The sequence below is a fragment of the Typopeltis vanoorti genome, chromosome 3 (assembly GCF_054136105.1).
Source record: "Typopeltis vanoorti isolate ZY-2024b chromosome 3, IOZ_Tvanoo_1.0, whole genome shotgun sequence".
Lineage (NCBI taxonomy): Eukaryota > Metazoa > Arthropoda > Arachnida > Uropygi > Thelyphonidae > Typopeltis > Typopeltis vanoorti.
In genome coordinates this window covers 128073251-128100083 of record NC_143551.1, presented here as the reverse complement: position 1 = coordinate 128100083, position 26833 = coordinate 128073251, and the positions used below count along the sequence as shown (strand labels likewise).

Genomic DNA, 26833 nt, shown 5'->3' with positions numbered 1-26833 from the left:
GATTTGTTTCCTGGCATTATACTAGCTCCATCAGAACAAACTGCAATAAGATGATTTTTTTTAATTTGTTATCATACCATTTTTAATTTGAAGCTCAATTAAATCTGGCAAATCAGACATTGGTCGGTTTCTCTTCACCAACCTATAAACAGAATTAAATATTTTTGAAGTTATCAAAATTTCTTTTTCATTTAGTTTGTAAATTAAATTTGATAATATAGATTTGCAACATTCTTCATTTATTTTTATGATTTTATTATGAGCAAATGATTTATTATGTTTGGATAACTTTTTATGCAAAGACGCGGTTCTTGAGTCTGCAGTGTTTCCATTCGGTTCCATTTTCATTTCTACCCATTCCTTTGATGAAAAAACAACTTCTTTTCTCCTTCAACACTTCAGTTTTTATATTTTGAGCAAACACGACATCCTAATTTACCATTTTTAACTTCTAACCACTTATACATACTGCGTTTAGAAATGTGATGCTTGCTTCTCGTTTCAGCAATCAGGTTAATTATTTTCTTTTTCTCTTCAAACTTGTTGCATATTCATTGAATCAATGTGCATATTATCTTCAAACTTCATCTTCGACTTCATTTTCAACAGCAGTAGAATCAGCAAAATCACTTTTCTTTTTATTTTTTTTCCCAAAAAAATTTAATATAATAAATTTCACTGTGAGCTATAAGGGGCTCGTGCGAGCCCCTTATAGCTCACCACTGTATGTGACCTTTGAACTTTAAATTCTTATCCACCAATACATCAAGATCCCTTGCATCTTCAGTTTCTTGTAACATAACCCTGCTAATATAATATGCTGCTGGAACTCTAATCACACCAAAGTGCATAACTTTACACTTACTATCATTAAACTGACAGCCATTTTCGTTTGCTCAAATTTCCAGTCTATTCAAATCATTTTGTAATTGCTGAATATCAGTAGCATCCTTGATTGCCTTGCCTATCTTCACATCATCTGCAAACAATTGTACATCTGATGATAGACCCTGCTTGATGTCGTTAATGTATAGATTGAACAATAATGGCCCAAGGACTGAACCCTGAGGTATACCACTGGTTACCTTAAATCTGGCAGATTCACACCCACTGTATACCACTTTTTTTGAGATCTGTCAACCATACCCTGGTCCAAGTCAAGAGATTATATTCCAATCCCATATTCTCCAGTTTATGCAACAGAGCCTTTCGTGTGGTATCCTATCAAATGCCTTAGAAAATCCAACATTATCATAGTGTATCCATTCCCTTTATCCACCTCTGCTGTAACATTGTCATAAAATATGAGCAAATTGCTAAAACATGACCTCCTTTAATAAACAAATGCTGCCGCTTGCAGGAGTATAACATGTTTGTCTACCCATTTCTGTATGTGAGTTCTTACAACTTCTCCAAAATCTTCACTACTAACTACACCAGAGATACTGATAATTTGTCAAACTGCCAACCTATCAGTATCTCTGATGTAGTAGTGAAGATTTTGGAGAAGATGTAAGAACTCACATACAGAAATGGGTAGACAAACAAGCTATACTCCTGCAAGCGGCAGCATTTGTTTACTAAAGGAAGGTTATGTTTTAGCAATTTGCTCATATTTTATAACAATGTTACAGCCAAGTAACATTGTTATAAACAATGGAACTATTATGCATTCCTTCCATTCCTGTTGTATCATGTTAACTACAAAGCTGGAAATGATGATCAACATAGGAAAATACTATCTTTGGTCCAATGGTATCAGTTACTGAGGGAAAAATGTCACTCACTCGTATGATACCACAAGAAAGTTGAACAGCATGGTAAGGAAGGCAAAATCAGATTATGAGAGGAAATTAACCAGGCAAGCAAAAGGAAATTGCACAGTTCTTTCTTTATGTGGAAAGTAAGAGGAAGAATGAAATAGTTGAACTAATAAATGACTGTTTTGCAAGGGTATATCATCCAAGTGAGGATGCTGCTGAGGCAGATGTGATAGGGCTGATGTGAGAACAAAGGTTGATGAATTGCAGATACATAAGATATTGCAGGATCTCAATGCACATGCAGCTGTGGGATTACAATGGATATTCATTACATGAACTAATATACCAAGGGAACTGGCGATGCCTCTGACTACACTTTTAATTTGTCTTGATGTGGAAAGAGGGTAAAATAATTGCTTTGCAATAAAGGAGGATGTAAGTCTGTGATAGAAAATTATAGACCAATCAGTATCTCAAGAATGGTGGTAAAGGTACTGGAAAAGATGGTCAAAAAGAGAATTCAGAAATACGTGGATAAGAATATAGTACTCGGGGGGGGGGGGGGGGCATGACTTTGTGAAGGATCAGTTGTGCCTTGATAATTTACTTCTTCTTCCTCTGCGCGTTTTTCCCACTTCCATTGCAGGGTCCGTGTGTTACATAGATATGACTTTGTTAGTACAATCCCGACCCTGTCACCAGCCTGCTGCTGAGGGAAGAATGTATATGAAATTTCTGTTTTTTCTTCAACTAATTCCATATTGGCTACCCAACACTCTTACCTCTTTCACTGGCCATGCACTATACCCCTTCCATTTACACTTGTATTCTTTTTCACATGCATCACTCCATTCCATGGCAACTCATTCAACTGTTCACCAGGAGAGAAAAATATTCTCTCTAAGTAGTTACAATACTGTAAAATTCAATTTAACTAAAATTGAATCTTGAACAGGAATGCAGTTTATATTCAAAGTAAAATTTATGTGTATTTTGAAATCCATCTTCATTATCTTTTAATTTAAGATAGGAGATCAAATTAAACAGATGTTACTGAAGATAACTTAAACCGTGTAACAAACATTTTCATGAATAGTTAATCAGAATTTTAATCCATTAGTATTAATGTAATATTAGATCAAATAGTTGAGTAATTACATGTGAAACTTCAAAAAAACACAAATTTTGTAATAATTTAGTATTAATTATTTACAACCCTTCATGAAGTCTGAAGACTTATTGCAGATCAAATGCTCACAGACTATAATAACTATCATACCTCACCTCAAATATATTCGAGGTGTTGGAGCACTCACTGTCCATTATTCTATGCAATAATTCACTTGTATCTATTTGATAGGCTCCTCTTGTCAAGAAAAAAAAGAAGTTTTTTCCATCGTTTGTAGTTTACTCCAATGTTTCCTTCTTGCAAATATAGCCAATGGGGCAAGATCTGTGCATAGAAATCCAAATAAAGCTTAATTAGCAACTTATACAGTGGAACTATCACCTCTTTATCCACATATCAGAATTCTTTGAATGATAGCAGCAATTTTCTGGGTAATAATCCTTACAACTTTTGTGACATGTCCCCTAAACTTCAGTTCCCTATCCATCAAGATCTTGAGATCCCTTACCTTCTCCTCCTCCACCTCCTGAAGCAAAGTTCCTCCAATATAGTAAACCTCATTTCATCTTCTCTGACCAAAGTGCATAACTTTACACTTAGCAACACTGAAATGACATCACCATTCTTCAGCTCAAAGCATTAACTTATTCAAATGGTGGTCAGCAGTAGATGGCGTTGGTGTAGTTGCGGTCAGTTGGTGACTGAATGGTGGAGACAGAGTTGTAGAGCAGGTGCTCTCCCTTGATGAATTCCTGGACTCCCTGAAGGTGTCAAATAATAATAACAGAAAAAATTGTCTTGCAACAACACATCAGAACTTCCTGACATTGATCTGTCTAATTTAGAATCATAACAACAGTGGTTCCAGAACAGAATCTGTGGTACCCTACTTGTCATCCCCTTTTTTTTTGAAAACAAGAACTAAACCTTGTAGATTCAGTGGCAGATCCTGGAGAAAACATCGACTTATTCAGCCAGAGAAGCATGTAATAAGGTTGACTGCAAGGATAGAAAACGGACTCCACGATGGATTCAGGAAGTTAAATAGGTAGTAAAGGAAAAGAAGGAAGCATATCAAAAGTTTCTGGCAAGTAAGTCAGCTTGTGCTCTGAGAAAAATGTAAGAAAATGAAGAACTATGTTAAAACTAGCTAAGCAAAAATCATGGGAAGGTGGCAAAATATAATGCAGGCTAGTGAAAAATCTTACAAATAGAGACAAGAGTACTGTAAAAGAATTCAGAGGTGTTATGAAAACTGAAGATATTCTCGATGGTTGGAGTTCTGACTACTTTGAAAGGCTGCCAAATGACACAAAAGTGGATGCACATTATGAAGGACAGCAGCATTAACCACCGAACCACACAGATCATATATATCAAAAAATATATGTTTTGTATCCATATCATTTTTTTCTATAATATCCAATGGTTATATTGACTTCAATAGGCACTCTGCATCATGTAATTATAGATATACATGTCCAGGCTGTTACAGTGGTTAAACTTGAGATGCTAATCTCAGCTCTACTTTATACAGATGTTACATTCCCCAAGTAAATCTAGTATAAATCTTCAGGATTCTCAGACTAAATTGAATAACTGCTGTAATAAATTAAATTAAATGAATAGTAAATAAATAAATAAACAATAAATGAAACATATGAAAACAATTAATGAAAATCAGCAATAAAAAGACAAAAGACATTGAAAATAAACAAAAACATTGAAACATCAATTGCATTCCTGAGTGAAGAATCCTATAGAACAAGTAAAATATTTCAGCACAATTTTTTAGTGAAGATTATAAACTCAATTTGAAAGTAGACTACAAAAATAAGCAGAGCTAATGGGAGTCAAGTGAATAAATTTATATGGAATAAGAGTGATGTTAGTCAAACCACTAAATTAGATGTATACAAGACAACGTTTAAACCAATTGAAGTTATGGATCTTAGAGGTGGGTTAGAAATAAAACACTTAATCAAAGACTTGAAATGTAAGAGTGCTGAGAAAAAATAAGAGAAGATGGCATCAATGGCAGTATCATATTAATAACAAGGATATTAGGAAAGAACGTGACATTGTTAACATTCAGGAATGTGTGAACAGAGAGTTAATCTTAGGTGGTATGGTCATTTAAATAGGAGAGGAAAGGGTAGCAAAACAATGGTGTTTTTTTGTCAGAATGGCAAGAAAAGGCAAAGAGCAAGGTTAAGATGTGGGTGGATTGATACAATAAGAAGTGCCTTAGAAGACAGAAATATACAATCCAATAATATTGGAGTTTTGACACATAGATTAATATGGAGGAAAATTGTCAAGGTGCCTGTTTTTCACCCTTTTACCATTAAGGTAGGCAGAAAGTGCATGAGTAAAGATAAGAATGCACAGCATTATTCTTTGTGTATCCCAACCAGAAAAGATTTTAACCTCCTGTACCTTAAGCTTGTAGTGAGTTCAAACAGTTATATAATTCAAAACTCCTGCTTTGAAAAAAATATGGCACTTTTTCAAACCATTTCTAGACCTTCATTAAGTAAGGTGGGGTGGTCTCATCTACCATCTAAACACGTGCACAAATTCACAAAAATCGATAATGGATATTTGTGAATTTCAAGTGGGATTCAAGCTCACTGTTACTTGGAGGTGGCAATGGTATCCACTTAGCCAATTGGGCTGGCAATGTAGAACAAATTATCTCTTAATAAACTAAACAAAACAGGTTACCATTACTTATAAAGAACATTAAAATTTACCTGGAGTAATATCTGGCCATTTTGCCAGTCCGCCAGTTACTGAATCTTGTGTAGAGAGTAGAAAGCACAAGTTTTCAGAAAAGTTTACAAATTCGAATGCATTTAAAAGCTATAGAAGAAAATAAACATTGTGTCTATTTATTTACTTTTAAACAGTAAAATGCTTATATCAATACTGCTGAAAATAAAACAATTGAATCAAGAGAAAAGAAAAATAACCAATGTAGTTACTGTTAACTGCAACTTCCACAACTAATAAATCACCTTTCATCAATGAGTTAAGAAGCAAATAAAAGCAAGCCTAACTAAAAAATGTAGTACTATACCAATTTATTATTACACAGGCAATCTGTACACTCATCAAGAGAAGGCCTTAAACTTTATACCAAGCACTATCCAATATCTGTGCAATATCTATCATATTTTGTTTTGAACTCTTTTACAGTCATAGCATCCAAAACATACTCTGGCAACCTATTCCACTCATTCACCACTCTCTAAGCAAAAAACTGAGTCCCTTTCTCAATTTTCAAGGACAGCCTCCTAGTTCCCCAATCACCAAACTTGTTCTGAAAAATTTCCTCTGCCTTAATTCTGTAAAAAACCTTTCATTCTGTCTATCAACCAATTTCTGTAATAACCCAAAATCTTCAATTTTATCCTCATAACATACACTAGGTACCATAGATCTGTCACCTTCTTGGTCACTCACTCTGGATCCTTTCCATTTGATCCCCAAGAAACCCAGGTGATGACCAGATCTGTGCACCATAGTTAAGATGGAGTTTTATCAAGGTCCTATAAAGTGGTATAATAACTTGCTTATCTCTGCTCGTCAGGGTGTTCTTCAGTAACCAAATAATTTAATGAGCTGTTTTAGCTACTTTTGCAATATGGCCTCTAAACTTAAACTCCCTATCCACTAACATGTCCAAATCACTGGCTTCAATTTCCTGAAGTACAGTTCTATCAATATGGTACATTGCTGGTAATCCTTCCAACCCCAAATGCATAACCTTACACTTTGTCACATGAAACTAACATCCATTATCCTTTGCCCATACTGTAAATTTATCATAATCTTTACTGGCTACTGCTCTACCCAATTCTGCGTCATTGGCAAACAACTGAATATTTCCTCTTGGATTATTTTTTATATCAATGTACAAATTAAATAATGGGGCCAAGTACAGAGCCCTATGGCATGCCACTAGTCACAGGCCTTCTGCTGGAACACTACTGCTGAATAAACTATTGTCTGGTATATCCCCATTAACTGCCCTTTACCAGTTTCATCAACTTCATATCCATCCACATGTGCTGCAATTTAATTATTAGAATTCCATGTAGTATCCTGTTAAAAGCCTTTGTAAAGTCCACTGTAAACCAATTACTTTATCCAATGCAGATGTCACTGTATTATAAAAGGTAAGCAAATTACTGAGGCATGATCTACCCTTGCACGAAGCCAAGTTGCCCCTTATATAGTATCCCATTCCTGTATTTTGTTTTTAAACAACTTCTCCAATATCTTGACTACTGCTCCTGAGATGCTGATCAGTCAGTAATTTGCTACCTCAGTCTTGGTGCCTCCTACAATGGACTATTTTCCCCTCTTTCCACCTCCTTGGGACCAACCCAGAACAGACTTGACTTAATGTGGTCAAAGGCACTGCCAATTGTGTACACTTGATTTTATATTAAACCCAACTTCCTACTTCTTGGAATTTTAACTGATGTACAACTTAAATATAGACTGTATTGCTCAGAATGTCTGAGCAATACAGTCTTTTCTCTCTCAGAACCTTTTCATATGCCTTTTCTAAATCTACAGAACTTAAATACAGATCCTTGTTATATTCCTCATGATTTCTCAACCATCTGTCTTAAAAAAATAAATCTGATCCTAATAACTCCTGATAAACAGTAAAGTTTCAGATGCCATATGTGATACACATATGCAGCAGTGGTTTATTTTATTTTTTTAAAAAAAACAGTCCTACATGCAAAAGGTTATGTATTAGTACTCACTACTGTACTTTAATACAATGGTGGTGGGTTAATGGTTTAGTAATGTGAGAACCTTACTCTGAAAATTTCAGACCTCATATAAGCTGTTCCAATGCTGAACTGTAAATGTTCAGCATTGGAACTGACTTTTGCTCAAAAGGTGTGAGACGCAGGTTTCTACTTTAGCTGGACTTTCATTTGAATCCCATTAGGACATGAGGAATCTTTATAAGAGCTTTTTTCTAATGGTAAATTAGCTAATCTCATATGGAAACAGCAGGGTTTTCCTATTGCAAAATAAGCAAACCAGCTGGAGAATACACACAGTTAATAGTTATTATACTGCCTTCATACTATCAGCTATTCCAACATAATCACCTTGTGTGTATATATTGATTGCTAATGTTTAATTCTTTCCATGTAATTCTGTATTTCAGTAGTCCTGTTGTGATGCTGAAAAATAAAATTACAGCACAATGCATGCAGATCCATACATTTTTAAGTTAACTTCTTAATATAAGTTGACTTGCAGTCTTATGTTTTATAGAAATGCCTCACAAAAACAACATAATATTGAGCCAATCATTATAAAATAACAGAATGTTATACAAGACCCAATAATAAATTAACAAAAGCAATGTTGCTGCTAATATACTAATAACACTATCAAAATTAATTTACTGCTGAACAAAATTGAAACACGTAGGCACAATCCAACCTCCACTATCAATCTAGTGTTCCATGGGTGTTCAAAATCACAATCTAGCTCAATTATGTATTTGCATAACTGAGCTAGACAACAGACAAGGGGAATGGAGAAACCATGATACTGTTAAATTGTGAATGAATAAAATTCACTAAGGAATGTTTCATTCATAGTAAACCTTTAATCAAGTAATGTGTGAGAGGAAGGTAATTGTAACTTAAGAATCATAGACCTTCATAAAGTTTTGAGACTATCTAAAAATTAAGAAACTGTGATATTTTAATCATAGTAGGTGAGCAATATGTGCTATGTATTATAATTGTACTTGTGTTGATTGCTAGCTATGTTTAAGAGCTGTAGAGATGTCTAATCCAGACAGCTTGATTAACACCTAAAAGTCATTATTGGTTTTATAATCCAAGAATGCGAGCTTTGAATCTTTGAACATAATGTTTTTGTAGTATTAATTACTGTGTGATGTATATTGATTAATTTTACTTTGTAATCTAGTAGTACAGTGATAATTGAAAATTCTTTATTCTGTATGATGATCATTATGTTAAATAAACCTTTTGCTCTTATTAATTTGGTTGCCCTTGTCTAAGAATCCGATGCACTGCTCATAAATTATTCGGATCTAAGCTGGAGATAATTGTTAATTAAGACCACGACTGCAAACATGGTTGACTATAGAATGTATTGATAATTGTTAACTTAGTATAGAAATAGATTAGATTAGCCACGTGCATATCTGAAGGTTCACTTCTTTACTGAGAAGTTTTTCCAATCTAAGGGTTCTGGGTGGCACAGCGGAACAAATAAATTTTCCCAGAACCTTAAGAGAAGTTAACTTCAGAAGCTTTGTTACTAAGGAGTTGGCTTAACCTTGAGACAATCTCTTTGTAGATCAGAGTCTGCGCACGTGATAATCTGAGGGGGCTGAAGTATATAATAGTAAGACAAAGACAGACACATTATAGGCGCTGCTGATATAGGACAAATTATTCAAGAAATAGTTAAGTAAAGGAGTTAAACCATATTAAGTAAATATTAACTACGACAACACATTATAACAATACTTTTGGATTTTGCTATGGTTTTTGACAGAACATAGCATGGATACGAGGATGGCTGACCGACATATATCAAAAAAGTGGTATATGGAGGATGTGAGTCTGCAAGATGGTGTGCCACAAAGATCAATCCTTGGTCCACTGTCATTCAATCTGTACATTAATGACATTGGGAAGGATTTGACAGGCAACACACAACTATTTGCTGATGATGCAATGATAAGTAGGGTAATCAGGAATGCAGCTGATTTGCAGAATTTGAATAGTCACGCACTTTGGCATAATTAGATATCCAATGTCATATTATATTGGTGGGATTATGTTAGAAGAAACTGATCAGGCCAGGGATCTAAGAGTGTTAGTAGAGAGGAAGTTGAAGTTCAGGGGCCATGTAGCAAAGATTGCAAATACAACTAAAAAAGATAATTGCAATGCTGAAATGAACTTTGACATGCAAAGATAAGAATTTCATCTTTCATTATGCCTCTTTACAAGGTCTTGATAAATAAGACTTCACTTGGACTATTGTATGCAGGTCTCCTGGTTTCCATTGTGATTCAGATACAGTGTAGAAAGTACAAAGCAGTGTGTTAAAAATGATATAAGAATTATGATTCTAATTATGAAGACAGATTGAGAATTTGTAGATTGCAGACACTGCAAACAGGATAAAGAGGGGTGATATGATCGAGATGTACAGACTGCTGCAAAGGTCATACAGGATTTTTCATTTTATGAAGGGGGATGAGAGGGCATGCTTGGAAGCTGAGAATGAATGTCACCAAGGAGGTAAGATCGATTTTTCTCTCACAGAGTGGTGTATAACTGGAATGGATTGCCATTGAATGTTGTGTGTGTGTGCAAGCAGGTGTGAATAAATTCAAGAACAAGTATAACAGCTGATGCATGTAGCCTCCCCTCAATAAGTCTTTGACTCCTTGGCAGTCTCTCTTAATAATATTATCATTACTAATGTGCTGAATACTTTTAAAATTTTCCAATATATGATCTGCATGAGTGTTTGCATTTAATTGCAATTTAAACTCTGAATGAAATGAGCAACAAATATCAAATAAGCATGTGAGATGGGGGTAGGAATTTTGGAGAAGGGGAGATCTGGCAACCAGCATCTGATGAATTTTTTACTCTTGAACATAGGCATATACAGCAGTGGTGGCTATTTTTATAGTATAAGGGCTAAAGGGCTATAGTGAATTTAAGAGAAAAAGATTGATTCCCCCAACCTCCATTCCCATGAAACAAAAGAATCATAGGAAATTGTACATTCACAACAGAACAAATGATTGGCAGGAATCAAACATAAGACAAAACATGAAAATGTACAAATGCAAATAATAACAAAAGAAATATAAGAAAGAACTAGTTAGACATACAATGGTAAAAATGAAAATGCAGAATTAATGTTTAAATTTTGAAATGATATGTTAGCTTAAATTGTTATCATCAAAGACCTCCAGGAAGTCAAGGAAGGTTATGCATATGTAGTCATATAAGTTGCCATACCTTGTCTTAAACTCATTCACACTAGATGCACTTGCCATTTCAGAAATCAAACTATTCTACTTATTCACTGAGAGAAAAATCTAACTCTCATCCCTTTAACTACACTTGCAGATATCCCCCTTGTCCTCTCCCCACCTTCTATATAACAAAAAATTCTACCAATTGATATCCAACCAACTAATATGAGTTCATATTAAGGCCTTGTAAAGAGGCAAAATAACTTCTTTATCCTTACATGTTAATGTTCGTTTCCACATCACAATTATTCTCCATTGGATGTTGTGCGTGCGAGTTGTATTTGTAATTTTTGCTATATGGTATTTGAATTTCAAATTCCTATCCACTATCATTCCAAGATCCCTAGCCTAATCAGTTTTCTCAAGCATAATCACACCAATATAATATGGCATTTCTAATCTTATCACACCAAAGTGCACAGCTTTACACTTAATAGCATTCAACTCGCAGCCATTATCATTTGTCCACAGCTCCAGCATATTCAAGTCATTCTGTAAGTGCTGTATATCAGTAGCAGTCCTTACTTCCCCACTAGCAAACAGTTGAACATCTCCTGTCAAATCCTTTCCAATAATATACTAAACAAATGGTTCAAGGATTGATCCCTGGAGTAGGCAACTGGTCACCTTATCTCATATTTCTATATGATAGGTATCATGTAGAAATATGATACCTATCATATCTCTCATATACCATTTTTGGATACCTGTCAGCCACCCACTTATCCAGATCAAGTTTATATTCCAATAATAAATTTAATTTAATCCTTTAACCAAGTGTGAGCAAACAAAGTTTGTGCCTGAAAATATCTTCATGACTGGGGTAAGGTAGTACAACACCGGGCAACTCGTAGCAAAGGTAGACCAAGCTAACATCACTCCTATCTCAGTATCTCCCATAATGCAAAACACATCTCCTTGCAGATATGTATAATATTATGCATTAAGGGAAGGGCCACTACCCCGACTAGTTTCAACCTTTATTGAGATCTCTTCAGTGGGAGCCAGGCCCAGAAGTGGAGATACCAGGCAGAAGCAATGGCAGGTCATCTTTACCTATAGGAGTTGCCAAACGGTGTGCCACCTTTTCAACATTCTTTCAACAACTTTTTATATTCCAATCCTATACCCTCCAATTTATGCAACAGTTGCCTTTCATGCGATATCCTGTCGAATGCCTTAGCAAAGTTAACATTACCAGGTCTAGACAAATATGCTCGCTCACTAGCCCATGGTAGTAGCTGCAAGCAGACTGAAAAAAAAACTAATGTAATAAATTATATTTTCCAAAAAAAAATGTTGCTTTTACTGTTCTTATTCTTATATTTATTGACTTCTTTCTTGGAATGATTCTCACATAATGGAAATGTTCTCCAAACAAAGATACAGCGCCAGTAATCGCTTTATGGAACTCCTATCGACTTACTGAGACATATTAAAAAATGGGAGGGGGGTACATTCCCCCCCATTTTCATGGTAAATGAGATATTGCATAATTTGTTGAGTACTGAACATTACCACAGTGCATCCATTTTTATTTTCCAAGTCAGTCATATCATTATTATAAAATATATGCAAAATGACTCAAACATGACCTTCCTAGTAAATCCATGCTGTTTTTTTTTTTTGCCAAGTCTGTCTGTCCAACCCATTTATGTATGCAAGTTCTAACCAACTTCTCTAAAACCTTCACCACCATTCTAGAGATCCTAAGTTTTTGCACCACCCTTGTACAAGGGATTTATACATTTCTTTTCATTCCTATGAGATCATTCTTGAGCTGAGATTCAGATCCTCTTCTCATGCACTTCTATCTCTTTATTGTTAGATCTTAGAAAAGTAAGCACTCATTATATGAACAGTCATATACATATGTGTATGACACATAGGTACTGCCTACAATCAGTAAAGTCATTCTTTCACTTGTGGCATGACAAAATTTTTTAGGGTTGCCTTTAGCCTGCACAGCCAATTTCTTTTCAGACAACACTTCTAGCCTCAGCTTTATATATATATATTTTGTAACTCTTGTGATCCTTATTCTCCCGATAATCCTTCCACATCTTCTTATAGCTCTCTTAATAATGCTATGCTTCCATTTCATGTCCATCCTATTTGTTCTTCAAACTGTAAGACACATTCAGATACTGCTGATATCCTTCCCATTGAGTAACTGACAACTTGGGACCAAACAGTGCATTCTCTTGAGTCTGTCATAATTTTCAAATTTAGAGTTCAGAATATAAATGTTCCCAACATCCATATACTTAACTACTTCCTAGGACAGTACAGCATAATCACTCACCAACTGGCAGCAAAACAGTCACATTCTTACCTGAGACCACCTTCTGCTGCTATGTTCAAATCCAATGCTCTTCGAACTCGAGTTCCTTCTTTCACATGCTGCTTAACAAAGTTGTTCAGCAACAGTTCAATAAATTCTCCTCCATTCTTATTATGAGATTTCTCTGCTACCCAATCAATGTTCAGATAACTTAAGTCACCACAATGAGTACTCATTTAATACCCATCAAGGTAACCTGGCAATGAATTCATATCACTTACCTGAAGACTCACCTACAACAGGTGGATCTTGTTAAGCCAAGTAACTTAATGGAAGGTTGGGTCAAATCTAAGTGGAAGTTAGGTCAGTGAGGATATGAATACTGGTGGGCTAGATCACACTCTAGCAGTATGCTGGAAGAGAGTGTTACTAGCTAGCTAGATGCTAAGAGAAAAGAACAGCATGTAAAGATCACTATCCTTCACACTTCAGAACCTGGTCAGAAGAAGTGGGATATTTAACCAAAGCAAAGATGAATAACTTCCCAGAAGCACTGGCCCCCAAGTTCTGTGCAGCCTTGTAAGATAAATTAAGGTGGTAGTTTGACTCTTTGAGAGCAAGGGGCACTAAGAATCTTGAAGAAGATGTTAGGCCACCATGGAAATATCTGACCTTGCAACTTGGAGCATTCAACACAAAAACTTTGGCTTACTTTCAATTAGACTTTCTTCTGAAAGAGAATGATAAATTAAAATTTGATTTTCTGACAATATGTGAAACAAAAATATATGCTACAACAACTGCAAAATGGAAGGATTAGCAAGTCTTTGAGTGAATCACACCCAGAAAATAATGTTGGTAGAGTAGGATTCACAGCTGGACCAAAAGGTCTGTATAATGAATACTTTCTTTAAAAAACACTCTAGGAGAAGGTGGACATCGAGTTCTCCAAATGGAATAACAAAAAATGAAATTGATTTATGATGATTAAATTATAAAAGAATCAAAAAATGTTGAGACAACTGGAAAAAATTTACTGTGACATCACTTGGAACTCAGACCATTAGGAGCCATTCTTCATATAGACAAAAGACAGGAAGCAAAAATACAAGCAATATCAAACAAACAACTGTAAAGCATTGAGAGGAAACAGCTTAGTAAATTAATAAACTAATTGCAAATGACTCAATGCACAGGTTATGCAGAAGGAGTGGTGTAGAGTGAGTTTGATGGGCGAAAGTACTTATACAAGATGGATGATTTGCATCTGAATGGATTTGGTGCGCAGAGACTGGAAAAAGTGTTGCTGAATGAAGTGAAAGTGGATGTGCAGAATCAGGGAAACTAGAGCTATTGGGGGGGGGGGGGGGAGTGGACATGCAGACATCAGTGAGGCAGCTGAGTGTAAGAATGTATAATATGCCCGAGCTAGTATGAAGGATGCCAAATCAGAATGGAATAGTTAGTATAAGGCATCAAGATAGGGGTGGGACTAACGGGTTCTGCACTTCATGTATACTAATGCCAGGAGTATTAGGAACAAGAAGGAAGAATTTTTGGCCTTGGTTGGCTCTTCCTGGCTATAGGTTATTGGCATTAGTGAGACATGGCATGGCTGACAGAAGATGATATAACTAGTGGGATAGAATGTGAAGGGTATAGTGTGTTCAGGAGGGACAGAGAGAAAAAAATGGGGGGTAGGAGTGTTATTGATGATAGCTGATGAACTGCAGCCAAGGAGAATAGAAGTTGAACTGCAGGATAGTGAAAAGAGCACATGTGAGGCTATTTGGTGTGAGATTGAGACTAGCAGAACAAAATATATCCACCATCTATTCCATCAGGTGATGGAAAAGATGGAGACAGTATGCATAAGCAAATAGATGCAATGAGTAGAAGGAGGGTAATTATTATGGGGGATTTCAACTATTGTAACATTGATTGGAAGGAGGAGAGGACACATGTGAGGAAGGAATTGGATAATTGGATTTCATGCGGTTATCAAGGGATAACTACCTGAGACAACATGTAGTGGAATATACTAGGGGTTTGAGAGTACCTGACCTAGTAATTGCATCTGAGAATTTGACTGTATTAAATATGACCACATTGCCACCAATTGGTGAGAGTGATCATAAGGACCTGGGAGGTGACTAAATGCGTGGAATTTTTAATTAAAACAGGGTACATGTGGAATTACCGGGCTGGTAAGTATGATAAGCTTAGGAGATTGTTTGGTTCAGTGCCATGGCATGTAAAACCGCAAGGGCTGGAAGTTGATAGTACATGGGAAGCAGTAAAGGAACGTTTGAAGGAGGTAATGGCTGACTGTATACCTAGAGTCCAGACAGTAAATCAAGTAGGGGTTAAATGGATGAATAACACCATTAAGCTTGAGCTGCAAAAAAAGAAACAACTGTGGAGGGAATTTAAAGAGAAAGGTGACCTATAAGCACACGAACAGTATAAAGCACAAGCCAGAAGGGTAACGAGCGTGGTAAGAAAAGTAAAAGCGGATTATGAAAGGAAATTAGCCATGCAAGCTAAAGAGAATCCCAAAGTTTTTGCGATATGTTGCAAGTAAAAAGAAAAAATGTAGATTTTAAAGAACGCTGATGGTAGGAAAGTAACTGAATCAGTTGATATAGTGGAATTACTGAGTGAGCACTTTGCAAGAGTATATCATCCATGTGGTGATATTGCAGGAATAAAGGAACCAATAGCTTATACGGGAATTGAGGTGAATGAAATGGAGGTGAAATATATTACAAAACCTTAATGTGAATACATCTGTGGGATTGGATAGAATACCAGCTTGGGTCTTACGTGAAGCAGCTAAAGAATTGTCAGTGCCCTTAACCATTTTGTTTAATTTGAGTCTCGGGTCTGGGTTAGTCCTGAGGGGGGTGGAAAGAGGAGAAAATAGTTCCACTGCATAAAGGAGGTTCCAAGACTGCTGTTGCATATTACCGACCGATCAGCATATCAGGAGTCATTGTCAAGGTTTTGGAGAAAGTAGTCAAGAGGAAAATACAGGAATGGATAGATGAAAATCGAATACTGTATGGGGGACAGCATGGTTTTGTGAAGGGTAGAACGGCTGAACTGGATAAGGGTAATGGGTTTACAGTGATACTGCTGGACCTTGCTAAGGCCTTTGACAGGATACCACATGGAATTCTAATCAGTAAACTACAGCATATGGTGATGGATATAGGGTTGGTGAGATGGATAAGAGGGTTGTTGATGGAGAGATATCAGAGAGTAGTTTATTCAGGAGTAGAGTCCAAAAGACGGCCTGTGACTAGTGGTGTGCCGCAGGATTCTGTTCTTGGACCACTACTATTTAATTTGTTCATTAACGATATAGGAAAGGATCTGAGAGGAACTATTCATTTGTTTGCTGATGATGCAAAGTTGGGTAGAGCAATAGTGAATGTACATGATGTCAAAATTTTGCAAGATGATTTGGATAGTTTGGAGGACTGGGCTAAGGAGAATGGATGTCAATTTAATGTGGCAAAGTGTAAGGTTATGCATTTTGGGGTGAAAAGATTAGCAGCAGTATACCACATTGGTGGAACTGTACTCCAGGAGATTGACAAGGCCAGGGATTTGGGAGTGTTGGTGGATAGGGAGTTGAAGTTTAGGGTGCACATTGCAAAAGTGGCTAAATCAGCTCATCAAATCACTTGGTTACTGAAGAATACTTTGACGAGCAGAGACAATCAAGTTATTGTTCCTCTATATTGAGCCTTGATAAGTCCCCATCTTGACCACTGTGCCCAAATCTGGGCACCAGGGTTTCTTCTTGATGGGGAGGAGGTGGAGAGGATCCAGAGGAAAGTGACCAAGATGTCAGTCATTAGTCAGCTTAAAGAGAGATAGAGAGGGAAAACTGAATGGCAAGAAACAGTTAGCTTCCTAATTGGACCAAGAATTGTGGATCTGGTGTAAACTGATACTCTCCTAGAAATGTTAAATATGGCACAATATACAGTATTTCTTAATATGAAGTTTAATTAAAAGTTAAGTTGTGTTGGGAAACAGCTCATTTTGTGTTTGATAAGTTTACTCTTAAGATAAAAAGCTATTCTGATTTACAACTTTATATTTCAAGCTCTCTCGGGGGGGGGGACCCTGTAACCCCCTTGAGAGCACGTCCCCTGGGTGGCAGATAGGGGAGCCCACCATGTATGTGTATATGGTGGGGTGGCCCGAATATACTGAATAAGGGCTCATGGACCAAAAGGGCCATAAGGTGCAATCATCTTGATTGTAAGGGAAGTGGCACTCCCATGGACCCCTAGCTGGATCTATCCTCTTCTTCTTCTACTTTGAGGAAGATCCACTCACTTTAATCTTTCCTATAAGGTCTAATCGGCCAACTCTTCTTATTTATGACCCTTATGCTATTAGAGTACTCGAGGGCCATGGGGTCTTTCTATTTCTGGCCTTACAACTATGTCCTCTCTATAAACCTTTACTATAATTCTACTCTATTCTCCTATAATCTACTCTTTCCCCTTCAATATACCCTATTCCTCCTATGGGTTTAAATTTGGAAGAAGGCTAGTTTAGAAGCCTTAAGGTAGCAACCCTGCCACTGAACTATTCTATCGTCAGGCTAATCACCTGACATGGAGAACATAATTCTACTTTTAAACTGACAGATAGAGGTAATCGGAATGAATCTATGGAAAACGATCCTGGAATGGAAAAGGTAAAACGAAAATGGAAACGACAAAATATAATACATATAGCAAACTGGAATATAAGAGGAATAGCATATAAAGAAATAGAATTAGACCAAATATTAAATGAAAGAAATTTTAAAATAGTAGTAATCACTGAAACAAAAAAAGAAATTAAAAGAAACCATGAGAACCGAAAATTTTAATGTGATATACGGTGGAGTTGACAGAGCCCAAAGAGTACAAGCAGGAGTCATGATTTGGATTCATAACTCCCTTTCAAAACAGTTAAAACATAAATTATGAAATGAAAGAATAATAGAAACTAGAATAAAAATAGATAGAGGTTACTTAACCATAATTGGTTTGTATGCCCCAGAAGAAAGAAGAGAATAGGATAATATTGAATTTTATAATCAGCTACAAAATATATATATAATAAAATAAATAAAAATTATTACGTAATTTTAGCAGGAGACTTAAATGCAAGAACTGGAAACACGAAAATTAATAATAATATAGGAATATATGGAGAACATACTCTAAACAGGAATGGTAAAAAATTGATTGACCGTGTAGTTTATAATAACCTAAAAATAATGAATTCTTTCTATAAATATAAAGATATACATAAATATACTTGGGCAGCAAGAGGATGGAAATCAATATTAGATTATTTTATCTTAAATGAAAATACACCAAAGTTTTCGTTAGATGTTAGAGTTCACAGAGGATATGAAATAAGCAGTGACCACTTCCTCGTTAAAATAAAATTAAGATTACCACCTAAATGGCCACAAGTAACAAGAACATTTGTTTATAAAACTAGACTATTAAATGACACAAATATACAATGGTTATATAAACAAAGAATTAACCAATATCTAAGAAAATGAAGAAATAGAATGGCTTAATATAAAAATGATACTAAATGCAGCAGCAAATGAAAGCTTAGGAAAGACCAAAAAATTCAGTAAAAGGAAAAAACTGAAGATAGGGGATGATACAACCAAAGAAATAATCAAAATGAAAAAAGCAGCCTATCATAAATGGTTAAGCACTAAAAGATTAGAAGATGAAATAGAATATAAAAGAATAAGAGCCATAGCTAAAAGAGAAATCAGAAAAAAGACAGAGAATCATGGAACAAATTCATTTCTAATTTAGAACATGATTTATATAAAATAAGACCCAATGCATATAAGATTTTGAAACACCTAAATACAGATACTAAAAAAAAACATAAAATTAAACACCGAATTGAAATTAGAAGAATTTCTAAATTTCTACACAGAATTGTAGACAGATAAATATTGTAAAAAAGAAAACTGGCAAATACTTAATGAAAGTGAAATAACTAAAAAAGAATTAGAAATCAGCTTGAAAGAAACAAGAAACGGAAAATCACCTGGAGAAGATAAGCTAGGTTTAGAACTGCATAAATATGCAGGATCAAGATTCAAAGAAAGACTCCTATTATTTTTAAATAAAATTTATACAACTAGTAACCCCCCAATAGAATAGAAAAAAGCAATCGTGATTCCTATCTTTAAAAAAAGAAGTTAATAGAGATGACCCTAAAAACTATAGAGGTATAAGCATACTAAATTCCTGTTACAAAATTAAAAGAAACATTTTATTTAACATATTAAATGAAAGACAAATACCAAATAATATCCTAAAAGCTATCATAAGTATATATGAAAATAATCAAATACAAATAAGATTAAATCACGTGCTATCATATATGAGAGAGATAAACCAAGGGGTCTGACAGGGATGTCCCCTCTCAGCAACTCTTTTTAATATTTACCTAAATGAAATAATAATAAAATGGAATAAAAATTTCCATCAAGGAATTAAACTTTCTCCTACAGTGAACTTAAACACTCTCCTTTTTGCTGACGACTAAATAATAATTACAAATTCTGAAGATTACTTACAGAAAGCTATTTTAGATCTAAATGAGATAGCCAAAGATTATGGTATGATAATATCAACAGAAAAATAAAAAACTATGGCCTTTAAAGGACAAGATCCAGCAAGAACTAAGATAGTAATAGATAACAAGATCTTAGAACAGGTGAATTCATTTAACTGCCTAGGATGTATGATCACATATGAAAAAGATATAAACGTAAAAATTGCAAAAAATATTTAAAAATAACAGGTGTAATTAACTGTATATTTAAACCAAACCTAGTTGAAAAACAAACCAGACTAAAAGTATACAATACATTAGCCCTACCAGTCTTATTGTATAGAAGCGAAATTTGGACAATAAAACAAACAACGATTAATAAGAACAGAAATGAAGTTTATGAGAAAAACTGCCAAGTATACTCTATTTGATCACAAAAGAAATGAAAAAATTATGAAAGAATTAAACCAAGAATCAGTAATAGAAAAAATTAAAAAATATAAACATAAATGGATGGAACACGTTCAAAGAATGAAAATAGAAAGATTACCAAAACAAGCCTTAAAGTACAAGGCATTAGGAAAAAGAAAACCAGAACGTCCTCTTAAACGATGACTTCTAAGGCCAGAACAGGCCACGCTAGGCCTAAATCCTTGATATGCATGATGATATTTTGAGATAAATCTTCGATTTTAATGATATAGTCTGCACATATTTCATTCATTATGAAAATTTCAGATAAACGACATTAATTTAAGCTAATGTAACATTTTGAATTTAAATATTAATTCTGCATTTTTCATTTTTATAATTGCATACTTTTTTTCCTTATATGTCTTGCATTTTCACTTTTTCATGTTTTATTTCTTTGTTTGGGCCCTGCTAATCTTGTGTTCTGTTTCCTGTAATTTTACCTGTTTATGCATGGTTCCTGCTAGATAAAAATACTGTTCAAATTCTCAATATACCATTTCCTTTGCCTACCAACTGTGATGTCATTTACTAGAAAATTCACTTTGCTATCATTAAGGTTTTAAGCTTTTAACATTTGCAATTATGAGCTTAAAAACAGCATTGATTCTATGGAATTGGCTGAGGCTTTTCTTTAGTTTGTAATAGCACATAATTTCATTACAGCAACATTTACTATAGTGGGCAACTACTACCACTAAGCTGTAATAAAGAAATTAACAAACAAAATTTGAAATATAAAATGTTAAAGCAAAGCACAACATTAATATACTGTATTTTCATCCTACCTTACCTTCAACGTAGCTCCAACCCAAAAAGAGTAACATGTGTCAGTTGGTTTATTAGGACGTCCCTGAAAGCCATCATGCTGACGAAACAGGCACCACTGCTTTAACCTTTCTAATTGTTTATGGGTGAAAGTTGAATGCATTCTTCCCATCAAAAAAAGGGCTGCTATAGCACAAAATGTAGATCCACCTACAGTACAATTATCTGAAGCTCAATAACAGGTATATAAAAAATAAATTCTGCATTTTCATTTTTATAATTTCATACTCTAGTTCTTTCTTACATGTAAAGTGCAAACACACAGGATGGTGTGTTTTATGCTTTTGAAGCAATCACATAGACTGTACAAGCGTAAATACATGCATCTCTTAGCTGCAATATTTGTCGTATCAACTATGAGTACTGATTTTCTGTACTGAAAACTAGGCACACAAGTTTGAAGTTTGATCTTCAGTGTAACTGCTAATAATAATTCTCTCCTTTTCTATTATTTCAAAGCAAGCTTACATCCTAAGTAAGATTGCTCTGAAATAATAGAACTGAGTGTTCACACTTCTAAATACCAAAAAAAAAGGTTTAATAATTCCAAAACACATTTAAAACATTTTACACACACAATATGCAAAACAAAATATTAGCTTCACCAAGTACTTCAATCTAAGACAAAAAATAAAATAAGCCAACTGGACCCAAATTCAAATCATGCTGGCTGTTTTAAGCTACTTTAATGTGCTTATGTTCAAGTACACCTTTAGTTCATTTGACTGCATCAACATTCAATTACTCATGGAATCATTTTAGGAGCTTCCCCCCCCCCCTCTCTTCCAAATACAAGCGATAGAAAAACCTGTAACACATCAGTGCTGCATGTGATGACTGATGAAGAAATCTACTGACATTCTTCTAGAAGAGTTGGAGGTTTTAACTGTAGGGATGCAGTTCATAAGGGATGTTGATCTAAAGGACAGCAGGTAGATGAAATAAATGAACAGGAAAAGTGGGTTCGTTATTATTATATGACACCTCCAGGGAGTCCAAAAACTCATCGAAGGAGGGCACCTACTCTACAACTCATTCTAACCGCAACTACATCAACGCCATCTACCGCCCACCATCACCACTAGTATTTCCACAGACAATCACAAACATCCATACCCACAGTGGGATTCGAACCCAGTCTTTTGGCTGGAGAGTGGATATGCTAAGCATTCAGCCAACCAGGCTGACAGTTGTAATTATGTTTGTAGTTGTAATGAAAAGGGATGTTGGGCAGCTGCTGCTCGTTTTAACAAGCCAAGCCAAAAGTGGAGAAATTATGGCTGCCAGTTCACTGGAATATTGACTATGGGAGTACCTGTAAGAGAGGGAGACAGAGTTGAAACAGTGGATTTCTGAGATAGAGGTTGAGTGAGTCTGTGAATACCATGCAGTGAAATTATTCCAGAAGAATAATAAGATGAACACCTATACAAAGATAAAAGTTCTTTCCCTAAGACAACACAGAATACATTACTGGATATTAATAATTCACGTGTCTGAGTATGAAAAAATAAAAATATTTCTACAGAGATGCTCTTAGTAGTAGGCAACTCATGATTAAAAGTATTCCTGAAATTGACATAAGTTCATGTAGTCTGTTCTTCAAGTGCAAAAAGAATTACCAAGTGACCACTGAAACAGGAGCACCAGTGTTTATCAGTCGCTTATATGGAATTCTAGCAGTCTCTGTTAATTCAATTTAGTGATTCTTTACTGACTGCATCTAAGGTACTCAAAGTCTTATAAAAAGAGCATACGAAATTGTAAAAAGGATTGTTAATGACATCTGATACAGCTTGCACAATATTCACAGGGTGTGTTTTTTAGAACAATGGGCCTTTATGTCAAATGACTTAGTGATCCTAGATAAATGTGTATTCATAGTAATTCATAGCAATATGCCCTTCTTCTGAACATCTATAACACATTTTTTTACTGCATATAGTTAAGTGAGATTGAATATTCAGAACAGATGTAAAATTTTCAAGGTTTTCATTAAAATCCTTCTGTTGTGAAACTGTATTACCAAAAACTACCATTGCTTTCAGAGTTATTCATGTCATTAATGAAATTTATAGACTTTGTGAAATTAGGATTCAGAATCTGAATTAATAATTCTTCAATCTAAACAAATTGTAAAGCTTTCTCAATACTAGTAACACTAGGTTTAGTTGATACATAACTCTTTTCAATTCACACTGCAAACCATTGGTCTAAACACAAAAATGTATTTTTCAGAGATTGGTATCCAACTCTTCCTTAGAAAATTCATTATAAAATCTTAAACCCAGCATAAGCAGATGCTTTCTAAGTGTTGAACAAAACATTCAGCTTTCCTCTTGAAGTTTGATCTTAAAACTAAGTAAACAATTTCCTTCAGGCTACCACCCATCTTAACTGATTCAACAACCTCAAGAAAGCCTTCAACATTCTGAGTTGAAATGATCAATTGTAATTTTAAGTATAATATGAAGTAAATTCACATGCTTAGAAAACTGTTCATTTTCTAAGTGTGAGATGGTCTCCAAATAGCATTAAAAGTGCACTGATTCATTATGCTATTTTATATTAAAATTGTCTGATGAATCAATTTCTTAATTATTTCTTTGAATTATCTTAGCCAGGTTAATTTAAACCTGTTAACAACTGCACTTGTAACAATTTATGTGCAATGGAGTGTTTATGCTTTTGAAACAATCATGTAAACTGCACCAATGTAAATGCATGTCACTTAGCTGAGATATATATGCCTATCATTTATAAGTAGTATTAATTTTCTATACTAAAAACTAAGCTCACTAGTTTGATCCTTAATGTATATGTTGCTAATGATAACGCTCTCCTTTGTATTATTTCAAAACAATCTTACATCCTTCTAAATACAAAAAGAAAATAATCTAATAAATGAAAAATACATTAAACACACACACACACTGCAAAGAATTGATCTGTGCTTATTTTAAAGTGTACATTTACTTTGACAACTAGTGTTTCTAATAAAAGATTAGCAAGTTTGATTAACAAGTGATTTACAAATAAGTATCTGCTTATTTGTAAATCACTGGGAACTATCTTCACCAGATACATATGCATACAATGCTTCCACATTGGATTGTCACGTATCATGGTACATACATTAGTTGCAACTTTTTTTGGTGGAATTTCATTTATAAAATTGGCATTTGTGAAATGTCTTAATGATAAAGAAATTCTCAAATGCAATTCGAACTGATTTCAAGTTACACACACACACACACATACTGTATGCCTACAGATGCGAGACCCTTCAACACTTCTGAGCATGTCAGAAGAAGGAGAATCCATTCTGGTATTAGGGTAACCAATGCGTTTCATGGGAGTAGTGTTTATTATTATATATTGGAAAATTAGCTTTTCTTTTATGAAAATTCTAGTTCTTAAAGTGGTAACTATTTTGCTTGTACAACAATTAGAAAAATTTACATATAAAGCATGTAGATTTTGCATGTTGGCGACAAATTCATATATCCTTTATTTCTTTCTCCCCTTCAGCATGAATTGACCGTTCTTGGCACATTGCCAGGCTTGGTTCTATGAAGTGTGGGCATACAATATGCATCTTTATTTGCTTTATATAAATTGTTTGATTTCTGTATCCAATGACTGCATTATAAACAGCTGTTACATATATTTCCTGCAACAAAATTTGAAACAGGATGTTAGGACATCCTGTTTCAAATATAGAATCTAAACACTAAACATAGAATCTAACTAAATATATTTAGTTAGATTCTATGTTTAGTGTTACAATAAATCTGTAATCCAGTTGTCTCTAATTACACTAATTGTTGCTAAATATACTACAGACTGTAAATGTCTATGTAGTCTGTTGAGAATAGAATGTTTTTCATGCAACAGGAAAATTTTTATTCCACTGTTCAGGAAGAAAAGAACATAGTGAATAAAAATTCATCAATTCCTGAATAAAAATGAGTCCTAAGAAGTGGACTGTGCCCATTAATGCCCCTTGAAGATATTTACACCTTGATGTGGTGAGGGGACTTGTATGCTCTGAGAACCCCGAGAGCTACACTGCAGTTGCTTAGCAACCAGCAAGACCATCCAAGCAGGTCAAGGTCTCATTTGGGTAGGAGCCAGACCAAGCAAGATACCCTGGAAGTGGCTGATGAGACTGAAGACATGCAATATCACCAAAAGGACTCATGTCTGGGCAACTATTTGTCATGGTTGAATTAGTGCTAAAGGTAATAGCTCTGTGGTAGAGAAGGCAAGGGGAAACCAATCTTTTTTTTTTTTTTATGTTGGGCTCATATACGAGAAGTTGGCTGGTCAACCTATATGGGTGGTGGGTTGGGAAAGGAGAATTTCTTGTTTACATTTGATTTAAATGCCTGTATGTTGTATTCCTTGGGAAATACGTCAGGGGGAAAGACTGTTCCACAGTACCGCAGTAACAGGGATTAATGAGGAGGAAAAGAAACTTGTTCTGTGGGTTTAAAGGTGTAGTGTGAAAGGATGTTGAGTGGCAGCAGTATGTGTTCCAATGGGCTTAGTACAGAGTGGGGGAATTATTGATGCCATTTCCCATGGAAATATTTACAGAATATACAGATTGCAGAGACCAAGCATCTATATGAAAGTGAGGGGAGCGAGTTGGTGAGAGATGGGTCATTTACCCACTACTCTCTCGTGACAATCATAGCCACAATGAAGAATGATGATAAAAGTGAGGAAGCTACCAGCCTGTAAACCAAGGTAGTACCTCCAGGCACAAAGGGGAAAAGGAATGTGCATTCCTAATCTCAATGCCCACCGAGAATCTATGATGCTCAAAAAACTGATACCTTTCCAGCCACAATCCAACTATGACCAAAAAGCACCAATTAAGGGAAAATTACACGTATTAATACCTGGAATACAAGGATTATTACATACAGGCAAACTGGACATAGTGCAAAATGAAATGAAAAAACTAAGCATCGATATACTAGGAATCTTGGAAACACACTGGAAAACAACAACAGACACTTTACATTAGAGCTAGGCAATTTTATATATATCCTCTGTATCTCTGCTACTGGGCCTGGCTCCCACTGACGAGACCTCAATAAAGGTCGAAACCGGTATGGGTAGTGGCCCTTGCCTTAATGCATAGCATGTCTGATGCCATCTTGATATGATTCTTCCATTAAAGGTCGAGACCTCAATAAAGGTCGAAACCGGTATGGGTAGTGGCCCTTGCCTTAATGCATAGCATGTCTGATGCCATCTTGATATGATTCTTCCATTGCATTCTATTTTGTGCAAGATGACTCAGTTTGTGTATAGAGTTTCCACACCATTTGACAATGTCATCGCTCCATGGCAGAATTAGTATATTTTAATTTAAAAATTATATATATGATCCACACATGAAAGGCCAGAAGACCTATAGCACATTAGTGCAGTGTGTGGGAGAGGAATAGAAGAAAGGAGGTGTCTGTTCGCATTTTGCTTGACCATCTGAGAGTTGTATTATTTGCAAAAGGCAGAGTGGGGAGAGACTGTTCCAAAGGACAGAAGTAGATGGGTAAAAAAAGAGCAAACAGTGAAGTTGATTTCGAGTTTTGATTTTTTGAGTGCCCGATCTGTAAGATCCCAGGACTGTCTTGTTTTGT

General features: G+C 35.1%; 1 protein-coding gene across 3 annotated transcripts in view; it reads right to left on the bottom strand.

Moving 5' to 3' along the window:
* Window positions 1-26833, bottom strand: part of betaggt-I (geranylgeranyl transferase type-1 subunit beta) — a 174833-nt gene that overhangs the window by 7452 nt on the left and 140548 nt on the right. For 2 of the 3 annotated variants that reach the window (XM_090415981.1, XM_090415982.1), the window contains exons 7-8: window positions 21142-21326; window positions 5649-5757 (exon numbers count right to left, since the gene is read on the bottom strand). In XM_090415981.1, coding sequence (XP_090272107.1) covers window positions 5649-5757; window positions 21142-21326 — 294 coding nt within the window. The remainder of the gene's footprint in view (window positions 1-5648; window positions 5758-21141; window positions 21327-26833) is intronic. The other variant, XM_090415983.1, reaches the window with a different exon arrangement.